This window comes from Apis laboriosa, unplaced genomic scaffold, assembly GCF_014066325.1.
Source record: "Apis laboriosa isolate Shangri-la unplaced genomic scaffold, ASM1406632v1 scaffold46_cov150, whole genome shotgun sequence".
In the NCBI taxonomy this organism is placed as follows: Eukaryota; Metazoa; Arthropoda; class Insecta; order Hymenoptera; family Apidae; genus Apis; species Apis laboriosa.
This window is the reverse complement of record NW_025223399.1, coordinates 1300354-1322621: the sequence shown is the minus strand read 5'-3', so window position 1 is coordinate 1322621 and position 22268 is coordinate 1300354. Positions and strand designations below refer to the sequence as shown.

General features: G+C 43.3%; 1 protein-coding gene across 11 annotated transcripts in view; it reads right to left on the bottom strand.

Moving 5' to 3' along the window:
• LOC122716477 (serine/threonine-protein phosphatase 4 regulatory subunit 1-like) overlaps positions 1-22268 on the bottom strand; it is a 108492-nt gene that overhangs the window by 12170 nt on the left and 74054 nt on the right. For all 11 annotated transcript variants that reach the window (XM_043939586.1, XM_043939590.1, XM_043939587.1 and 8 more), the window contains one exon: positions 1475-1587. In XM_043939586.1, coding sequence (XP_043795521.1) covers positions 1475-1587 — 113 coding nt within the window. The remainder of the gene's footprint in view (positions 1-1474; positions 1588-22268) is intronic.

The following is a 22268-nucleotide window of genomic DNA, read 5'->3' as shown; positions in this document are numbered from 1 at the left end:
ATCGTAGCAAAAAAAAAAAAAAAAAAAAAAAAGGAAACTATAAAAGGAACTATAGCTCGTATAAATACGTGGCATAGGGAAATCAAAGAAACGAGAAACTTCCGGCAAGGCGCGTGCTACACCGGAAGCGGAGACAATCTTGTCGTCACCTAATACGGAGCAACAGCCTCGTCGTCTGCAACCCCAACTGGCTTCTTCGTCGTTTACCCCACTGGAAACGCGGAACACGTTTCTGTCTTCTCTCAAAAACGGGTCCCGGCCCATCTATTTTTAAACTTCTCCCAATATCCCACCCACGATTTTCGTTCCATGTTTTTCGTTCGAGGAAACGGAGCCGAGCCAACCGGAAAAACAAATGGCGAACCGCCTAAAAAGGAATTTTCTGGAGGGAAACACATAGCGCCTATCCCACGTGCACGTATTTCAATTTTTCTTCCACGACGAGAACGCCTCGTTCACGATCGGTATTTCTGTAAGAAGCGTCTCGGAACGAGATAGAACATGCCTTTAAAAATATTTACTTGTTGTTGTAATAGAATTCAAGTATTTCAAGTTAGATTCGATCACGAGAATTTATAATTTCGATTTTTCCTTTACGCGAAACAAGATTATTATTGCCAGATCCAATTATTAGAATTAATTCGAGTGATTTTTATATAAATGAAGATTGATGAAAATGAAGCGCAATAAATGTGATGATAAATTGTTTCTCAAGCATCACGGCAACGTGCACATCGTCTGTTCTTTCCTCGTTGCCTGAATAGTTAGTTTTAGCGGAGAAAAGTTTTTATTCGGCATAAAATCTTTTGCGCAGTGAGATTTGCAAAGGTTAAGTATACTATTGTTTTTTCAGCAAATATTCATTTCATTTTTTCAAGAATCGTGCAATTATGAAGTGTGGAATAAACGTGATATATACAAATAAAATGTGATTCTACGTTTTATATATCGGAAAAAATATGATTAAAATTATTTATAAAGCAAAGCAAACAGATTGAACGAACAAAAATTAAAAGGCAAAAATTAAAAAAAAAACAAAAAAAAATACAGCATCTCGGCAAGAATGCAAGATTGCATCGACAAATTTCGTCGTGTGCAAGCAATCAAGGATTTGGCTCAGAATTATTTCCAATCCTTTTGTCTCATAAGGTGCGATTTGCAAAATATGTATTATGATGCAATAAACGTATAAAAGTGCAACAAACCCTCGATCGTGTTTATCTTCGATGTTTTTAAATTTAATTTCATAAATTATAAAATTTTATTGGTTGAAAATATTATGTACATTAACTATCAAAAAAAGATTAAAAGTTTGAAAGAACGTTTACGTTTTTCTTTGAAATTTTTTTAATAAAGGATAAAACGTTAAAGCAGTAAAACGTTGTTTCGTTCAGTTTTCTCATTTTACACAGATGTATTTCAGTAATTAAAATTAAAAAAAAAAAAAAAAAGAAAAAATGGATTTTAAACTTACCAGGATCTTCGACAATCTGTTGCACCGATTGCATCACTTCGTTCACGTTAAGTTTCGTGCCATTGTTTGCAGCAGTGCGAAACACCTCGACCAACATCCTTCCGATTCTTTGTCTGCAAAAAAGAAGGACAAAACCTAGGTTAGTTGGTAATTTTGATCGAAAGAAAAAACGAAAGAAAGAAAGAAATTTTCATTCGAATAATATGAATGATCGATGAGAAATGAATGAAAAATCGATAAGAATACGAGAATAATTGTAAATGTAAGAATTTATATAATTCTTCGAGTTTGAATATTTAAGTACATCTATTTTTAAATTTATCTTACAAATAAAATAAATATTTGTATAATTTATATAAGAAATAAATAACAAATTAACTTTCTTTTTTCTTCCATTTTTCTATTTTTTATCGATACAATTTGAAATTTAAAATTATAACCATCGTTCCAATTAATCGAAGATTTAAACTAAAATTTGTTTCACGCAAAGATCGTCACAAAAATCAACAGAACTTAAAAATATAAGTGGTAAGCATTATTAATATTTAACATTTCTTCAAATTAATTCGTTGTCTTTAAAATCTAATTCTTCTCTTATCTTAAATTTAAATACTTTTATCCGCGTTTTACGTTTCCATACGTTTCTTAATATTAATATTTTCTATAATAAAAAAAAATATAATGAATACAAATTTTTTATCGATTTAGAATGCGTTTCAAAGGTTTGTATAAAATATTTATTCGACGTATAAAATAATTATCGATATAAAGGATTTTGAAATCCTGAATTTCACGAGAGATAATTAAAGATTCGAAAAACGATGCATAGGAATCTCATAGTTGATAAATCGGCAATTGAAATGATACAATGGCAAGAAAAGTTTGCTCATCGACATCTTATTCGTTTTTAAAATATTTTTGAAATTTAATTAATTAGATTCGTATTTTTGTCAACTGCAAATTTACCAGCAACGTATAAATTGGAAGATATACGTATATAAAAAAAAGACGATATCTCGCGGTGAATATAAATTTTGATTCAGTTATTACGGGTGAGATTGAAAAGGGAGTGGAGAGGAAAAGAGCGAAGGGAAAAAAAAAAGAGGGAGAAAAGGAAGGTTTACCCAAGGAAAATTACATTTTCTTCACGGAATTGCGGATGAATGCAAATATCAGCGATGGGGACGATAATTAACGGGGAACAGAGAAAAGAAGTTGCGGGGAGGAAGAGAGAAAAAAAAGTTTTAACAAGGAAACGGATAGGCCATGCGGCCACGAGGTGACGAGACTCGAATCGTTGCCGCGTCTCTGAAATTCCCGAGATCGGCCAACTTTCCGTTCCAAGCCTGCTTCCCCAACCCCAATTTCGTTCAAACTTGAAAGAAGTTTCAGAAACGAGGCGTATACTTTGTCGAATTTTAACGATCGCGGGTGTGGATATTCGAATGGACAGAAGATCGAAAGAGAACGGACAAATGGTCGGTGATCGTTAGTCGGCCATCGTGACGGCATCGAAAATAGGAGGCAACGTCCTCCTTTAAACGAAAAATTGAACGTAGTTGGCTACTAGCTAGCTACGTGACGAAAGAAAAAAAGTAGAAGTAGAAGATGAGACTCGAGATGTATCGACGTTGTTTTCACGGAGAGAAGGGAAGAAAAGTGACGAGAGAGAGAGACAGAGGGAGAAGGAGGAGAGAAAGAGCGAGAGAGAGAGAGAGAGATGATAAGATGGAAAGAAAAAAGTAGGAAGAAGGCGAGAAGATACGGCAAATTCGATCCTTCAGTTTGGCGTCCTCGCAAGACTTCCCCCCACTGTGCGTTAGGCTCGTCGCGATGGAGAGGAATTCTATCCCCTCTCCTCACACAACGTATGAACCGATGGATGCGGGGGAGATGTGGTGGGGGGAAGTTGGAAGAGAGCGCGGTGCTGACAGCCGCGAGACGAAGAAAGGTGACAGTGGCACGAGACTTTTAGAGCGATAAAGACCGAGCGTGGTAGGTTGACGAAGCGGAGGAGGAGGGGGAGGAGAGGCAGCGGTGTGGTGGGGGGTAGAACCGGCACCAACGAAAGATCGTTTGCGGTGCCCCACCAGAAATTTATCAGACGAGCGGAGGTGGGGGTGGCCGTTCTCCAAAGTCGTTGGAGAACGGGTAGAGGGATGGTACCGCCCGTGAACGCCTACCGTGCCGGCGCAAACATGGCCGCCACCAGCGTCGTCGTCGACGACGACACCGACCACGAGGATGCGACGACTACTAACTCCGCTCATGTACCCCTGAACTTCTTCTTCTTCTTTTTTTTCTCTTTTTCTTTTTCTTTTTCTTTTTCTTCTTGTCGGTCGCAAACGTCGCAAACGTTACACGCGAGGACACGTGGCAGATCGAGCCAGCGAAACGATTTTCTTTACATTCCCGTTTTATTCGTAATCAACGTGACGGTTTCAACCGATTACGGAGGATGTGGCGATATTCGCGGACCCAGCTTCACCCCTGGCCCAAAATTAATATTATAACCGAGTAACTTGGTTGGTGCGCATGTTCGTGTTTCAGGATGGTTCGTAAGATCGATAGGGAAGACGGTGGTTTCGTGACCGACCGGCTTCAGGGGCTGGTTTCGATTTTAGGGTAAAGTCGATTTACCACGGCTATTGTTCCCAACAAATATAACACGTTCCGAAGTGTTACGAAGTTTTACGCTTCGCTCTAACACGTATGATTTCCCGCTGATTCGACAACTATATCGATCGATATATTTATTGTAAATTACTCTATTTCGAGTAAATGGCGATCGTTTAAATTATAATTATAGTAAAATATAGGATAAAAATTATTAATTTTCTACTTCGTTACAATTTTAACGAAAAAGAAAATAATTTCGAAATTTATTTATTTATTGGTACAATTAAATTATAAACATAATTATCGTTCATGCCTTAGTATTGGTCATATTGCGAATAATAGAGATCCTATATATTGAATGATTACAAGAATAGAAAAAATTTATGGAAAATCACAATGATATCCTAAACAAAAAGAGCTGCATATTTTGAACATGTTGTTTCATAATTATTAACATATTCATCTAAGGATATTAGATATATATATTTCTTTGTAAGGATTTTCAATCAAATTACACAGATCCTTGATATTTTTCTAATCATCGTTACACGAAACGATAGAATTTGAAATATAAGATACATTCGCATCTTGCTGAAAAAGATTATCGTTAAAATATACGCTTTTGTTTAAAGAGTTGCATTAAATTAAACGAAGTATAAGTTGATGATAATTGAACGTTGAAAATTTCTCGATGTCGATGCACGAGCTGGTTCTCATTATCGATCACATTAAAATCGCATAGCTTTCTCCGTTAACGGGAACACGGCCGTTATTTCGGCGATTAAACATGACGTAGCGTAGAAACGTTCTACGCTATCGAGAGCGTGATTCTGTACGAATAATTAGCGATTCTTTCGGAACGATAAGAAAGGACGAGAGAGGAAAGATTCGGGAGGCTATTTCCGAGGCGTGGAAAATAATACGGCGTAGCAATTCCTGCTCGACATACGACGTGTGAAAGAAGGAAAACGAATTTGCCTTGTCGTTTCGAACACAGAGACTCGAGGAAATAGATATAATGCCGTGTCAAGAAGACGTAGAAATGATAAAGATAAACATACCTGGGTATCGGTAACTAAGTATCGTACGATAGCGTTCATTGATAAGAACTTCGAGAACTTATCGTTTCAAAATATTTCTTCTATTTCTATTAGGTATTAGGAATTAAATTTACGATTAACTTGAAAAATAATTGATAAAATGGATATCTATCGTTACGAAACAAAATTGACGTGCAATTTAAATTAAATGATGTTAATAAAAATAGATGATAATAATCGGTTTATTATCGAAACGTTGATTTTAGGGATAAAATACGTTTTAAAATGTCGTTTAATGTAATTTTATTTCTTCTCGATCTTTTTTAAAATTCTTTTAATCATCGGGAATATTCGAAAAATAATACGATTCTTGCGATATAAGAAGAATTTTCGCATACGTTTCGAACGATGAACAAAATTTAAATCGGAATGGTAGAAAAAGCGAAATCTCGGTGTTAATTGGCGGCAATAGATGACACGAGACAAAGACAATGTTGTTCCGTTCGTTAAACAAACGCATCCGCGAGACACGCCGCTCGACCAACTATGGGACAAGTTGACTGCGCTTTCTAGCCACCGGAAGTCAGCTGTTATCTCAAGAAGTAAGCCGGCATCGAACGACAAAAACTCGTCGTCGTCGTCGTCGTCGTCGTCGTTGTCTTCGTCCCGTCTTTGACGCGAGGCGACCCACATTTGGCTACCGTTTCATTGTAATACGTGCGACGCGCGATTCATAATCGTAATTTTATAACATATCAATAAATTGAAAAATCGAAACGTTTTCGTTCTTAAATTAAAATGAAAACAAACGACATCGATATTTCGATGAATAGACCATTTATACGAAATTGATGAAAGTCTTTTTTTTCTTTTTCTTAACTTGTGAGATATTCAAGAGTTTATACATATTTTTATTTATAAAAAAACCGATACCTAATCACAGTTGTACATAAATTTCTCCATGTTTTAAATTTAAATACATGTAAATTCGTATTACACGTTTTAATTTCGTTTCATTCTTATATTTCCGTAAATTGAAATATTTTTGCAATTTGTCCAATGTTTGAATAAATCAAATGAGAAAGAAACGAATAGAAGACTCTTGCAACACTTTCGTAATCGAACGTAATACTTGAAATATCATTTTACACCGATGAATCTTATATTGATCGAAGTATACGAACATTTTGGAATATAAGTAAATATTTCGATCCTTTTTTTCGCATTCCATTGCAGTCGTTGAGTCGAATTTATATCTTGACAGTTTTTTTTTCTCAAGGCGACCAAAGGGTAGGAGCGAGACAAGATAAATTCCCATGGGCCCGAAGGCTACCCTTCGATGCTCTCCCTATGACCCTTGATCAGGGTCCATTCGTAGCGAAGGGATCATCGTAGAGCGAGGGTCGAGAAAAAGAAGGTTAGGGTTCCGCGCCACCACTTGAAAACTCGCGTGTCTACGACTCGATATACCGGATTCCATGTACGGGACTTTTCATGTATTCGTCTTCACACGGTTCTTCTCTCTCTCTCTCTCTCTCTCTCTCTCTGTTCCGTCGATCTTTCCTCAACTTTCGATCGCTACGTGTCACAATTTTTCGCTCTTCTTCGCGAATCGTTTCAAAAGAGAGAACGAATTCCTCGAATGGAAGGAAGAAAAATTTTCATAGGCCACGAGAGACGACAACGTGTTTCGTTACGCGAATAAGCATCGATAGGAGGCGCTGCTCGCTTTCTTTCGGGAAAAGTTCACCCCTGGAAGCCGCAAAAGTAGATCGGCAACAGGCGGAAGCCATCCAACCTTTTAATTCCTCGAACCGTTTACTTAGGTAGTCGAAGGTGAACCGCGAATTTGTAACGAAAATAGGTATTATATGGAGAAAAGCTCGCCGAGTTGTAAAATGTTTATGTACAATGTTTTTTTCCTTATATATTTATAAAAATATTTCAAAATTTATAGCGAAAATCGCGATAATTTTTCCAGATGCGCACATTGCCACGGGGGATGCGAAAATCTGGGTCCTCGGCCGTTGTAATTTAGGGGAACAACCAGGTGGTGCACGTACCTCGTCGAATGCGCAAATCCAAAGAATAGACGGAGAAAAACGAGGATGGAGGAAATGAGAGCGAAATGTTTGCGTAGATGCATCTGTCGTAATACGTAACGTTTCGTCCAATTTGTGTTACGATACAGGTAATTTAATACGCGGGACAGGTAATTTATCGAATGATTCGCTAATTCGTCGATCTACCATTCGGAAAAATAAAGATGCAAAGATCGAGTGGCGATTTAAGAAAAAAGAAAAAAAAAGAAAAGAACGAAGAGAGAACAACACCGAGCGATTTCCGCTCGATGGATTCCCGATGCATACGTAAATCAAGCCGAAGAGGGAGTGACGACATTCGAGAAAGTTTGTGTATGCTTTCTCGAATGCACGTCCGAGAGAGGGAGGAGAAGCTTTTATAAAATCCGATTAAGGGTGAAGAAGAAATCGAAGAATCGCGATCGGCTATAGGCTGTGAAATTCAGCGAGGGAAAAAAACGGAGGAGGAGGAAGGCTGAACCGAGGGAAAAGAGGGACAGAAAGGGTGATTTCAGCATCGGAGAGGATTAACGAGCCCCGTTCGTTCGTCCAATTGGTTTATGGTTTCACGCTGTTCGGTGACGATAAATAAACGTCGAATCGTAGGAGGCGCCATTTCGAGGACGCGAGAGGCGAGAAAGGACGGAGAGGATAAATCTCTCGTTGGATTGGTCAATGAACGGCAAGGGTAAAAAAAAGGAAGAGAAACTCTCGGTGGCGCTCCAACCTCTTTCGCTACGGCTTTATTGCCAAGGCCGAGTTTCGATGCCTTCTCAATTCCTTTCCCTAGATTTTCCCCTTCCGAATTCCTCCTCGGGAGGAGGAGAGAAGAACGCATCTGTCCCAGCCGCAAACCGAGCCGAGAAAGGTTGCACAGCTTTAAATCTCGAACGTCTAATTCTCTCTTTCCTATCTTAACGGACCGTGTTAAGTCGTGAACAGTTGTTTGGAAAAGCGTATTGTGTTCGAGTAGGTACATCGGCGAGGTATTCGGAAACTGCCTTCGGTTCGAATACGAGTTTCGCCAGTAATTCAAAAATCGCATTATTACCAACGAAATTTTTTTTCCAGTATCTCGCAAACTCGTACAATCTCACGTCCCGATGTTTATCCAACGAATTTCTCTATTTTCTTAACAGGTGTATTTACGTTCAAATTTTTACCTGACCTATACCTGCAGTCCAATCACGATTATCGCTCGTCTTAAATACGGAAATACGAAGGTTTTGTTACCTCTCGGCAAAGATTCGTCGGCAAAAATTCGTAGATGGTTAGACACCTACGATCGCAGGCACAATGAGGCGTAATCGTCGATGCGATTAGGTATATCGCATATAGATATCCCGATATTCGATATCTTGAGAGAAACGAGACAAAATTGTCGTACAATTATTCTTCGATAAACTGGGAGCGAATAACTGGGGGAAGGACTTGGGTCGTTTTTCGAGCAAAAACTTGGAGGAAAAAGACGCGCGTGTATTCGATCGAATGGGACAAGTTCTCTATTCGCGACACCTGGTACCGCTTTATAATCGTTATACGGTTACGCCGATCGATCACGATATTTTTTTCACTCGAAATCTCGAAAACCAGTTTCTCGTCCAGTTGATCAGCTTTTATAACGCGTCATCCGCAAATTCAAAATTAATCAGGTAAACGCCATTCACCGTATACGGTGGAAATACGCAATAATCGATCCCGCGTAATAACTCGATGGACGACGTTCAATTCTGCCAGTAGGTAGATCGATGTAACATGGCTCGTACAGGGGCTAGAAAATGGACTCGCGTCTCATCCTGTTCGCGATCCTCTCGTCGAATCGCGTCGATCCTCTCGCGATAATTTATAAAAATAGATTTTTGCGACTCGATTCATCCTCTCAAGTATGGAAATGGATTTCGTCTTTATTCGAATTTTTCACGAATTAACCGAAAAAGGAAGGTAAACTTTTTCCTCCCTATGTTATGGCCGAATAAAACGCCCAAATCCGCCGCGACAACGTTCGAGAAAAAACTCTCTCTCTCTTTCTTTCTCTCCCAGTCTCTTCTTTCCGACGAGTAGTCGATAAATCGATGCGAACACTTGGACGGATACGCGTCGTGTTCTGGATACACGTCTACCTATCAACCGAAAACTTTATACCCACGAACACGACGCGTTTTTCTCATTCGATTGGCGTCACGAGGCGCACGCGATTTGCGGACGACCAGTTTTCACCTGGGAAACGTAGTTACACGAAACGGAAGAGGAGGAAGAAAAAATAAAGTATCGTGATATACACGTACACACGTTCTACCATCTCTGTTCTACACCATGTTCGACGTTTCGAGGGGACCAGAGACGAGGAAAAAGAGGAGACGAAGAGAAAGACGAAGGAGGAGAAGAAGAAGAAGAAGAGTCTGGTAGCAGGATCTCCGTGGCATGAAGGGACTCTAGAGAGAAGGAATGTTGTTGTTGTGCCGGGAGGCGGTTGCACGAGGGAAGCGGTGAAGTGCAACGGTGCGGCCGGCGGCTTGGATCAAGCGGTAGAAGCGCGAGAAAGAGAGAAACGGGGAACACGAGGAAGACAGAGAGAGAGAGAGAGAGAGAGAGAGAGAGAGAGAGAGAGAGAGAGAGAAGGAATGGGAGAGGGAGTGAGGGGAGTTTGGTAGTAGAGGAGGGGCGGCAAAGTCAATGCACCGCAGGGGAATGCAACGCGCCGCGCCAACCAACACAGAGTGTGTCTACTACGTCAGAGCGCATTCTACCGCACTTTAAGACTACAGCGTCGTCGCTGGTCACAGTTACTATACGCGACTATGTCTTTTTCTGCCGTTGCCTTTTCCACGAATTTCCCCTCCTTTCTTTATCTTGGCTAACTTCGTACGGCTGATGAGGATTTTTACGGAGAGAGGGAGGGAGAGGAGAGAGAGAGAGAGAGTTGTTCGCAATTTATTTCGAATTAGATAGACATTTCGACGATAGAATTTTTTTCTTTTCATTCTTAGCATGATCCGCCAACGTTTATTATTGCGCACACGTGTAACGAAACAATGGACAAATCCATACGTTAAGAAAGGTCGGAATTTTAATTTTTCGAGAGTACGTTTTAGCGTGAAATAATATTTCCTAAAAAAAGGAAGAAAAGTGGGGGAAAAAAAAGAAGTAACGAAATATCGTATAACTGGACTCGATCGTGGATCGATTCGGGATCTCTAAGTTTTCTATAAGCGAATTCGCTTTCCCACGGAGTGACGGGGGCAGAAGGTTGAAAGCGAGCGCGTCGCGGCTCGGCAGAACAGCGTAAAGCTGGAGCCGGTGGTATCGCTTCTCGGAAGCAATGCATCACGGGACGATGCATAGCGAGGCGGCGCGTGTTACGAGTCGACTCGAATCGAGTCCTCTTACTAAACAGGACGGTATAAAAACTCGGAGGTGGAGGAGGAAGGGAAGGTCATCGCGGAGGTGGAAAGGAATGGGTGAGAATAAGGAGTATACACATGGTTAAATGCGGGTCCTGGTAGCGTGGCGTGTAAACGATAAAGAAAACTCGGGCTACAGCGTTCCGTGCTTTTGTCGGGCCAAGCCACGGCTGTAAACAACCGGTAACCGTATCGATCTAACGTGACACACACACACACATCAAGCGCGCGCGCGCGTTTTACGCTTCGAAAACCGAACGATTTTTGCGCATCGTTGAATTTCTTCTTCTCCATACCGACTCTTTTTCTCCAACATTCAACACGTTTTCCACTACAGTACAGGAAATGACACGCGAGTCACGCGGCGGAAACGATCCGAAGCGCAAGAACTGGGAATGCAAGCGGGAGTTAGTTTTCGAACGGTACATTCGTCGTTTCGTTCGCGGAAATCGAAGAAATCGCAACGATTTGAGGGAGAGAAAAAAAAAAAAAGAAAAAAAGAAAGAAAGAAAAAAAGAAAGAAAGAAAGAAAGAAAGAAAGAAAGGAATGTTTCTATTCGCTGCTCTCGAAAGGGAAAAATATTCACGGGGGAGTGACGGATAACAGTCGGCCTCGAAAGAAGGCGTTTTACCGCGTCCCACGTACGAACGCCTGCGCGAAATTCGCAAAATTACACAACAGCGGGAAAAGAGCAAAAGAAAGGAAATCGCGCGTTAGATATCTTTTCGATTTCTTTCGTATCGATCGATCGTTATCGCGTTCAAGCGAGCACGTAAGAAATCCGGACGGAAAGAAAAATTAATGCGGAGAATCTAAAAAAAAAAAAAAAAAAAATACGCCTCGCGCGTATTCCAGAGCTTGGCGGCGTGTGGTCGGTCGATCGTTTGTGAAGTTCAGTCACTCACGGCAGTTCGCACCATACTCTCCCCCTTTCTGGGTCCCACGTAAGTACTTGCGTGTTCCATTCCCCTCCCTATAGTCGATTCCCCTAGTGTAGATATACGTATATATATACATATATATATATACATATATATATACATATATACGTTTTCTTTCTCTGGCGAACATCGTTGATCGAGATCGAACGGTGTGCTCGCACACGGTTACGTAGAACACGGCGAGTCGTTGTGTGGTGCGTTGGTTGTTGGACAGCCGCGCGAGAAAGAGATCGCTTCGAGTACAAAGTCCATATACGTAGTTGCAATGGTGTGCGCGTGCGTGACGCGTAAGTGCGAGGGAACGGTGGAGTAGAAAGGAAGGCACGGCGTGAGTAACGTGTGTACGCGCGGCGGCCGGCTGCGCATGCGCGCCCAAGTTCCCGAGAGGCGCAGTGAATGAAGACCCCCACTACCATCGCTTCGCGGCTACGCACACATGGTACGCGATCATACACGACGTCACCGCCAATGTTACACGATGCAGTTCCCGCGACGTTGAACTTTCGTCAAATTCGACTGGCGCCTGGGATGGCCTCGTTTGATAACGATATTTCTTACATTTTTACACGATACTTTTTACACGGTTTTTTTTTTTTTTTTTTTTTAAATCGGATACCTCGTTACGATCGATGCATCGGAGGATACGATAAGCGACGACGAGATCTTTAACGCGCGAGATACGAATAAATCGGTATATATATATATATACATATATAATTTTTTAAAGAACGAAAAAATTGTTCGAAGGAGAAATCCTTCGGTAATCCGTACGAACGAACGTTTCTAATCTCGATCCTGGGGGATCGAATTTCATTGGCCCGCATCCGCGGAGAGGCGAATGGCCCTCGTCGCTGGACCAGAATCGTCGACGATGCTCAATGCCTGTATTACACGACGACCTCCACTTTTCTCCTTTGCCGCGCTACGGAGAGGAAATTAGAAATTTGCTCGGCGGAGATGGTCGTAGGATTGTTATTTGATTCGTTACCGAGAGTAATCCGCGTCTGCAGATCTGCGGATTAGAAGAAACGAAGACTCGTCGAAAATGAGAAAAGAAATATTTTCGGCCGGAAATATCCGTTCGTCGGCTATATTCCAATCGTGAACCGCGAGCGATGACGTATCCCTCGAAGATCCACGAAGAAGAAGAAGAAGAAGAAGAAGAAGAAGAGCGATACGACGAGTTTGGTGTCGGGCATCGGCCGACATATGCCGGTTACCGTGCATGCATGCATGCATGCGTGCGTGCGTGCGTGCGTGCGTGCGTGCAGCTGCTATATCATCCTTCGGGTTTGGGTCGGTGGGTGACACGTTTCGCTCGTTGTGCACGGCCGGTATACACGCGGCAACCAATGGGTATTGATTTGTGGAGTGAACGCAGCGCACCCCCTTCCCTCCTTTCAACCCCTCTCTCTCTCTTTTACCTCTGCAACGCGGCTTCGGCCCGACCGCGTATACGCTCCACCATGGACTGAGATACACGCACTAATTTCGCATACACGCGGCCAGACGGCCGCATACAATTACTTAGGCTTAGCCCCTTTCACCGAGCCCCGTTGCTCGCGCGCGCCGTGTCCGACCCCATCGCTCGGTTCAGAGGCCGCTCCCCACCCAAACACCCCTCCTCCTCCCCCCTGGGGAGGGGGCTTGGACTGCATCCTTTGGGTGGGTCAGGGCCAGAGAGGCGCGGAGAATCATGGCTGGATTCGGGGTAGGTCGAGGGTCGAGGACGAGATCGAAAGTTCGTCGCGTCTCTGGAGAGAGATTTTCGAGAGATATCGGATAGGTACGAGAGGTATGATAAGAGAAAAAACGTCCCCCGTTTCCGGCAAATTTTCGGGAAACGAGATTTTCCGATTCCAACGCGAGGATTGAATTTCGATTCGTATTTATTTATTTCGATTCGATGAGCAAATAAAAATGATAAAAAAATAATTATCATCGAGTTGGCAGGAAGAACAAAAAAAAAAAGGAGGAGGCCGATCATATGGAGAAGAAAGGGATTGACCGGTAAAGAGTGGGAGCGAAATTCCGATCGCATTACGGCGAAGAGAGAAGAGAACCTCGAGGGTTGTCGAGAGCGCAAGAACACGGTCGGTCGAGACGCAGAGCGAGAGAGAGAGAGAGAGAGAGAGAGAGAGAGCGAAGGGGTGAACGGTCGCACGGGGGTGGAGTAATGAAAGAAACGGGTGGGGAGGAAGGTCAACGACGGCGACGATGGGAACGCAGATGGGAACACGGGGGGATAAAGGATACAAGGAGCAGGAGAAGTAGTAGCGAAGCACTCTTTCTCCGTTCGAGTCCGAGTGAACTGCGGAGGAAGAAGCGCGGCAAGGCAAGGTGGGAGAAGGGGGTGGAGAAGAAGAACGCCAGGGGACGAGAGAGAAACACGCGTGCGCGCGCGACCGGGTCCGAAGTAAACAAGTGGAAGCCGGTGGAACGGGACGGACACCGGTCAGTGCGATGCATTTGGTGCATTCCTGCAGTCTGCGCCGCTGCGCCCCGACGGTGAGAGGCAGCGAGCCGGACCACGCTCGAGAGAGAGTGAGAGCGAGCGAAGCAAAGGAGGAGGAGGAGAAAGAAGCGAGCTCTGCAACGCGGCACACCGCTTTGGACCGACGGACGCGAACCGCATTCCCGGCCGTGACCTTCGCTAGGACATCGCCACTGCCCCCACCCCCACCCCTTTCTCTCATCCTCTCTCCCGCTCGCGGATGGCAATCGTCCTTCCTTCCTTCTTTCCTCCTTTCTCCCCCCTTCTACGCTCTGCCTCTCTCCTTTATCGTACGTCTCGCTTCCACCGAGATCGCGAAATCACCAACAGGAGGAATCGCGCAGCATCCCACGAACGCCTCTCTCTCTCTCTCTCTCTCTGAGCCGTTTCCCACCCTGTAGCATGCGATACGATAGTCGACGAACTCTCCATTTGGTCACGAGTTTTCCTCCGAGTGCGAGTAACCGCCACTGGGAGGGGGTTATGCCACTCCGGCTGGCCTTTCGCGGCCGATCCTCGAGGTGCGAGACTTTTTCCCTCTCTCTCCCTCCCTCGGACACGATTGCCCTCGCTTTCTCGCTCGCGCGTCGAAAATACGAAAGCCTCGCTATGGTTCGACTCTAAATCCGTTGGTGACGAGAACCGCGCGAATCATATGATTCACGAGCTATAAATAATCCGGAGAAGGACGGGAGGATTGAAGGCGAAACCGTTAGAAAACGCGGGAATTATATATAGGGAGTGGGGAAAGATTCCGAATCTTTGCCATCGAGAGAAGAAATTTCGCTCTTCGAAGAACAATTACAAGGTTGTAATTACGCGGAATTGTTATGATGATTCACGCTCGCGAGAACAGGGCAAAACAAAGGGAATCTCGAGGGGGAGGATTTGAACGCGTTCCTTCCGATAACCGCGAGAACGAGATTAAAGGATGTAGCGGAACCGAGCGACGACGGATTTTCAGGAAAAGAGGCCGCGACGGAGGAACGTCGGAGGCCACTTCACGGAGGGACCACCCCGTTTTAATTTCCTGCCGTGGCGAGAAGCCAAAGACCCCCGGAACAGCAACGAAACGCTCTCTGACCGGAGTTTGCCACCAGGGAAAGAGAACGCGTCGAGAAAGCATAGAGAAGAGAGAAGAGAGAGAACCAAAAGCACGGTAGATACGGTGCACGAAGAAGAGGGAGAGAATGCGGTCCAAAGGGAGGGAGTGGAAGCAAACGCGGCCCTAAAGAATTTCAGAATCCTCTCTCGCGCTCTTTCTCTAATTTACGAGCGGTCGTCCCGAATTCGAGCAAATATTTGTTCATCGCGTTCGACTAACGGGTGTATATGAAGGAAGTGGGAGGAGGGGTAGGAAAGAAAGACATACGTACGATTGAAACGAGAGAGAAAAGGAATGGGAATAGGAACAAGAATAGAGGAGAAAGGAAAGAGAGAGCGAGCATCGTTCATAATTTTTTCGAAAACCGCTCTTCATACTGTACGTCCATCGATATTCCCCCCTCCCCTTTCTCTCGTCGCGTTATACGCCCCTCTCGTTTTCTTCCCTTTCCTTCTACTTTTGCTGCTTTTGAGATCCATCCATCGACCTTGCATTTCCAACTCCGAAAGACTCTTTGAAGCGGACCGCCCAGAATCTAGCCGGAAGCACTATTGAAGAGTATTCATTCGAGAGAGAGAAGAAGAAGGCGAGAAACCCAGTACCTGGAAGTCGTGTTAACACGCGCTGCTGGACGCTACAAGCCGCTCCAATTAGCATCTTCTTTTTCTCCTTCGACTTCTTTCGCCTTCTCCTCGCGCCTGCCTGCCTTCTCTCCTCCTCCTCCTCCTCCTCCTCCTCCTCCTCGGCTTCCTTTTCACTCGACTCTCACACACGACCGACGACGAGCACCTGTTGAACGAACCCGACACTCTCCCTCTCCCTCTCTATCTCTTCCAAGACATCGTGAATATCTCTTCGTCGAGTGTGCGGATTCTAATCGTGTTCTATTCGTTGTCGGATCAAGGAATGAAACGGATGTATTTGATCGTGATGACCAACGATAAATCTCGAGTTATCGGTGAATCAACATGGTTGTCGTGTGGAAAGATTTTACGATATCCATCGTTGCGACAAAATAGCTTTCATTTTGCCATATCTCGTATCTTTGTGCGTTTCTGGGTCGAAGTTGGCTCAAAAGTAAATTTAGGATGTATTTAAAATTTCCACAGATTAATCGATCCAATTTGCATGTTCCTAATTCTCGCAAGAGAAATTAAAAAAATTCGACTCGATTAATTGTAAATGTTATCTTTGAATTTCAATACTTCTTGAAACAATTTTATTCCATCGATTTCTTTATTCTTCAATTGGATAATTGGATAAATGTTTCGATTATATTTCAATTAAAACTAAAAATAAAACGAAAAGGAAAAAACCTAAATTTTTTGGAAATCGACAGCAACGGCTAATTGCTGGCCATTTCCGCCGAAGCGTGAAGTATTTCTATAGTTGGATCGAGGAAGAAAAAAGAAGAAATTAAAAATAAAAAAAAAAAAAAAAAAAACTCGTAAGCAACGCGGAGCAACCGACAGACGGACGGACGGTTGGTCCCCTCGTTGCACGTCCGACTCGCTCCTGTTGGACGAAATACGTCGGCATCCAAATAATTCGGGATACGCTCGTGTGAGATATGAATGAGAGGAGTGGGTACGGCGTGGCGTTGTTTACTGTCTGGCAGGATCGGAGTAGAAGCATCCGCGTGCACCGACGAAAAACGAGGAGACGAGTGGAATCGTAAAGAGGAAGAAAGAGAATGAAAGAGGATGAAAGAAATGGTGAAAGAGAAGCGAGAGGAGGAAGAGTAGTGCGAGAGCACTAAGGAAAATAGGCAGACAGAGAGAGATTTAGCAGAATGGAAAGAGAGAGAGAGAGAGAGAGAGAGAGAGAGAGAGAGAGAGAACGAGAATGTGAAAGGCAGAGGAAGATGGACGAAGAGAAGAGGGAAACCTGGTGCGAGGACGGGGACCGGGCCCAGGATTCGAAGAAAGAAGAAACGGGGAGTCAACGACCCAACGAGAGATGCCGTCTCTCTGGCGTTAAGGCGCGCTCGAAACCTTCTACCTTCTCCTCTTCTCGCTCCCTCCCCCCCCTTCCCCCTCCATGTCTTGAATCCGCGCAAACCTCCGCTATTGCGAATTGATACGGGATCAAGGCCGTTTGCCTTGCGGAATTCCAACCTGAACGGCTTGTACAGGTGGTAGAAGAACCTGATAAACGCGAACGACGTCCACGAAGAAGAGATTCTTCTCGGGTAAATCGATTCTTTCCACGTTTCTAATGAAAAGAAACGAGTTTTGTTGTCGACAAAAGTTGCGTTATTTCGAGATATATTATTTCCCGGTTAGAGAGATAAGTGACGACGATTGTGATCGAAAAAATATCGATGCGTTGGAATTGTAATGAATCACCATAGATTTCCACCGATGTAACAAGGCCGAAGAGTTACGTCAGTGTCGCCGTTAGAAAGGAAATTATCGCGACTGTGCACGGACTTACGAAGAGCCACCGTAACTTTTGACTCCTGTGAACGAATTCAACCAAGATCTACTATTATATAATTTTTTATTCGAGGAATAATATAAATGGATATATATGAATCGTGTTGTACAAAAACGTTAAATCGATCGACTCCATTTTGAAAATAATCAATGTGAAATATGAAATATACGACGCATATTTTAATGCCGAATCGAAATAATTTTTCAAAATTCAATTGGTTTCGATTTTCGACCACGGAATAATTTCGGCACTTATCACAGGTAAAGAATTTCCTTTTTATTATTCGATTCTATACGACTATAGTTAGAATGGTTATAACGCTCGATCGAATACGTGGAAAACTTCCTTGACGACGTTTTCGATCGAAACGCGCATGCGCGAGTGAACCTACGCTTCCTTCGAACAGTAGGTATGAATGATTGTCGTTGTCGCGGTATGGTCGTCAATCTCTTGACGTCATGGAGACGGTGACGGTCGTATTACGACCGTGCGACCGTTATGTGACCGATTGGCACACGACTGCCACCACCTGTCTACGTGGTTCTCCTGCTTTCCCATGCTGCCCGAATTCGTTAAAAGTGACCAATGTCTCGCGCGCTCGTTACGTGAATGCCATTTCGAAATTAATATTCGAGGTTAGGTTCGCGTCGAATCACAACATTCCGATCGATCTCTCTATCGTTTCAATTTCCAATTTCAACGATTTCGATTAAAAATCGACACGAATTCGATTCGATTTTTCGACCAGTTTGACGATCATTGATATCAGGGAAAAGATTCCACAAGGTTGCACGCACGCACGATGATTCCACGGTGCTCGATCGTTGCGATCGAGCGAGGTACGGCGTCACATCGGCGAAAAAATTCCAAATCGGCGCGCTTAAAGACACGCCAGTTTCGGCGAGTGGGATTGATATGGAGATTAAAGGGAGGAGTGGAGTCTGTGAGCGAGAGATCGGGTCGGAGAACGAACGAGCGAGATAGAATGGGACGTGTGCGAGCGAGAGAAGTGTTTCGAAAGAGGAACGGAGACATCGTGAGAGAAGGGAGAGAAGGAAAGAACCAACACACACGTACGGGGGGAGGGGGAGCGAGGGGAAAGAGAGAGAGAGAGAGAGAGGAGGAGGGGGGAGAGCGAGGAGGACAAGAGGGTCAGTAGCTCTGCGTTCTCATGCATTCCGCTCTGTCATGGCGGCCAGCGACTCAGACACGCTTCGTCTGTCCTCGTTGTGCATTCACTCCGGGGGCAACGTGCAGTTCGTCTTCGTTACACCCGGCTAGAGGAAAGAGACTGAGGAAGAAGGGGTGCAGAGGAAGAGATGGCAAAAGGCGGTAGGCATGGGGGTGGGGTAGGGAAAGACAGAGGGGAGCGCCCACTGCGTTAAATGCTCCACAGCGAAGGCGCGCGCGTTCTCTCGCCATGCTTCGGGCCCTCTTCTCTCTCTCTCTCTCTCTNCTCTCTCTCTCTCTCTCGCTCTCTCGCTCTCTCAAGCCCTTTTGCGTTGCGACGTAAACAAGCCAGGGCCACGCTTCGACCGATACATAACATTCGTTACAAGATATAGGAAGACGTTAAGGAATTCGTCATTGGTCGTTGTAATCATATTTACCGGGTCACCGAGAAGTTGACACAAATAATATATCGATGCACAATTGAAATTTGAAAATTTAAATCGTACGTCAATTTCGCGCAAAGTTATCTCTACGTCGTGTATGTAAACATTTATATGCGAATTTAATATAATTTTGTTATTTACGGATTAAATTTTATACATCTCTTTATAAAAATATTTCGACACACGTAAATTGACTATACGTTTACTTATACGATAAAAAATATAAATAATACGTTGAAAATAGTATCGAATATTACTACGATGCGAATGAACGCATCGGCATCGCGTTAAAGACACGAAGAAGCTCGTGGTATCTTTCGCGTATGACGACAGATGCATGGAACGTGATTGTTCCGCTAAAGTCCGTGCTCGAGAGCCTCGAGAATCGAACGAAACGGGGCATCGTACCGACAATGATTATAATTAATATGCGATCTTATATTATACCTTATATTATATAAGATATAAAATTGCGATCAAACGATTTTCGAAGAGGATCGAGAGTATGAAAGACAAAGATAGAAATTAGAGCGGTAAGAAAGGGGGTTGTGGAAGGAGAAGCGCGAAATAATTTAGCGATCAAACGCAGCCGCGAAACCATTACGCGAGGAGCGAGAGTTGGATTTGTCCGGGACGGGTAGCAGCCGTAAACACGACGTGGCGAGACGCTTTTATTGCCGACACGCTAACCACGATCGCGTATTTAATCAGCCCGGGCTTTGTTAAACCGAAATAAACTGTGCGGAATCATTTTTGAGCGACGTTTTTCTTGGAAACGGTGCCACGAGAAAATCTTCATAAATCGCGACCAATGTCTCGTTAAAATTGTTTCGTATAAAAGATACAGTTTTTCAAAGGGATCCTTTATTTTTTATCGAAAAGATGAAAGAATACGAAAAAATGATCGATCGAATTTTTTTTTTCCACATAAAGATCCTTACATTCGATATATGTTACAATTATCGATCTATCGACGCGCTTCTAAATGTTTTAACCGTATCGACTTAGCGATAGGTTCACAAAATTTTTAAATCATTCGTAAGCGTAACAAAAGTAACAAATATGATTATTACATTCTTCACGAATATGTAAAGTTATTATCTTTCATATTTTGTCGCCAAATTTACGACGTGATGTTTTATATCCAAGAATTTAAAAAGTATCCTAGTCGATGTTTCATAAATATATTGGTTATAAATTATGTATAATCATGATTTTACAGAGTTTCGTACAACGCGTAATATATATATATATACTTCTCTCTACATTCGTAGTTATTAATTATTATTATTTTCTTTCCTTGTTTTTCTCTTGATACGATAGAAAAAAGGGAATTAGGAAAAACGAGGAAACTATATCGAATATATCGAAACGAATAGAAAAGAAGCGAAGAAACGAAAAATGTTGGCTACGAAGCGAGAAGAAATCGAAAGGAAAGAGAACGAGCAGGGAAGCCGAATGGATATTCTCGCTCGGTAACGTGGGTACTATCGTATATCTTCCCACAGGAGGGCGGGAACGTCGTCTCGTAAGGGGAGACGGCAGAAGGGCGAGAAGGGTCCTACTAACGCGCGACCGCCGACAATAATGCGGAGAAAGGGCACATGAATGCTTGGTGTTTGCACATGCGCGGGAGCGATGAACTTGAGAACAAGAAGGTCTTGCCTTTGCTTCGTCTCCCCGCTGCCTTTCCAGGACACACGATTCCACTCTGTTGTTTTCGATGTCATCGTGTTGTTCCCATTAGATCAAATGGAAAAAAAAAAAAAAAAAAAAAAAAAAAAAAAAAAAAAAAAAAAAAAAAAAATCGAAAAGTTCATTCTCCGATTTTATCACTCGTGCGAACCAAGCCACACAAAAGTGCTTTCATCGTTCTCGTTCCCCGAGAGAGCATGGAACGGACACGGAGGTCGAGACTGAAACGGTCAATTTCGAAGGCGACATTCCACCGGTACCTGTCCTTAACTCAACCTCCTACATTTCGCATTCGTGGCGGTCGACCCACCTAACCAATGATATAACGAGCTTGCACAAGTTCGTGAGTACACGATGCTTGGCCAAACACGGAGATCGAGATCGGATGAGAAACGGAAAACATAAGGCAACGTATTTCGATCCATTTCCATTCTTTTCTTCTTTTTTATTTTCTCCTCCCCCCCTCTCTTTTTTCGATTTCATTTCATAATTTAACAATTTAGATGGGATATATACGTGTGTACTTTTACGGTAAATGGAAATAAATGGAAACAAACACGAGGTTTATACGATGATGAAATAAGAAAAAGCAGGTATCAGGTATTCAGGAATGCGATAAACACGATGATGCAGAGACTGCACTCGGATGTGCGCGCGCTTGCGCGCAGTTACCATTGAAAGCAACCGTCCGAGACGCGATTATTCATATGTTACGCAAGCAGTTATATTTGTCGCGTTGGAATGACGGTTTCTCGTTTCGTTCGATTATAACTTAACGCGATCGATCTCGGAACAGTATATTCTTCTTTATCGGTAAAGGCGGTAAGCGAGAAAAAAAAAAAAAAAAAAAAAAAAAAAAAAAAAAAAAAAATGGAATAGAAAAATGGCGAGGCGCCACTATATCGATGAAATGAGAACCTCTGCGCGTGCCGCCGTGCCGCCGCCTCCGTCGCCGCCTATGCGGGCGTACGCTGGCACAGGAAATATGAATGTAACGCCGAAAATTCATTCATAATAAGATCTGGCTACTCGAACACACCGGGGGCGTGTTATTTGAATTTCGGATTACGGATCCGGTCGTTAGCTGGTCACGGAGAGGGGCTAAAGGGCCAGGGGAGGGGGAAAGGTTAATAAGATCTTTCGATAAATAACACGTTCGATAACACGATTCCTAAATCGTGAAACTAGAAAGTATCGGTTAGAACGAGGTGGGACGGTTACACGTACGATTCGAATATATCGAGAAATGCGAATAAGACGTGTTGATTGGCTCTTTGTTCGAGAATTTATATTAGATTACAATATCGTCATTTCGAAAAGATCAAATAAGTAAATAGACGAATAAATGAGAATATGTGGCAA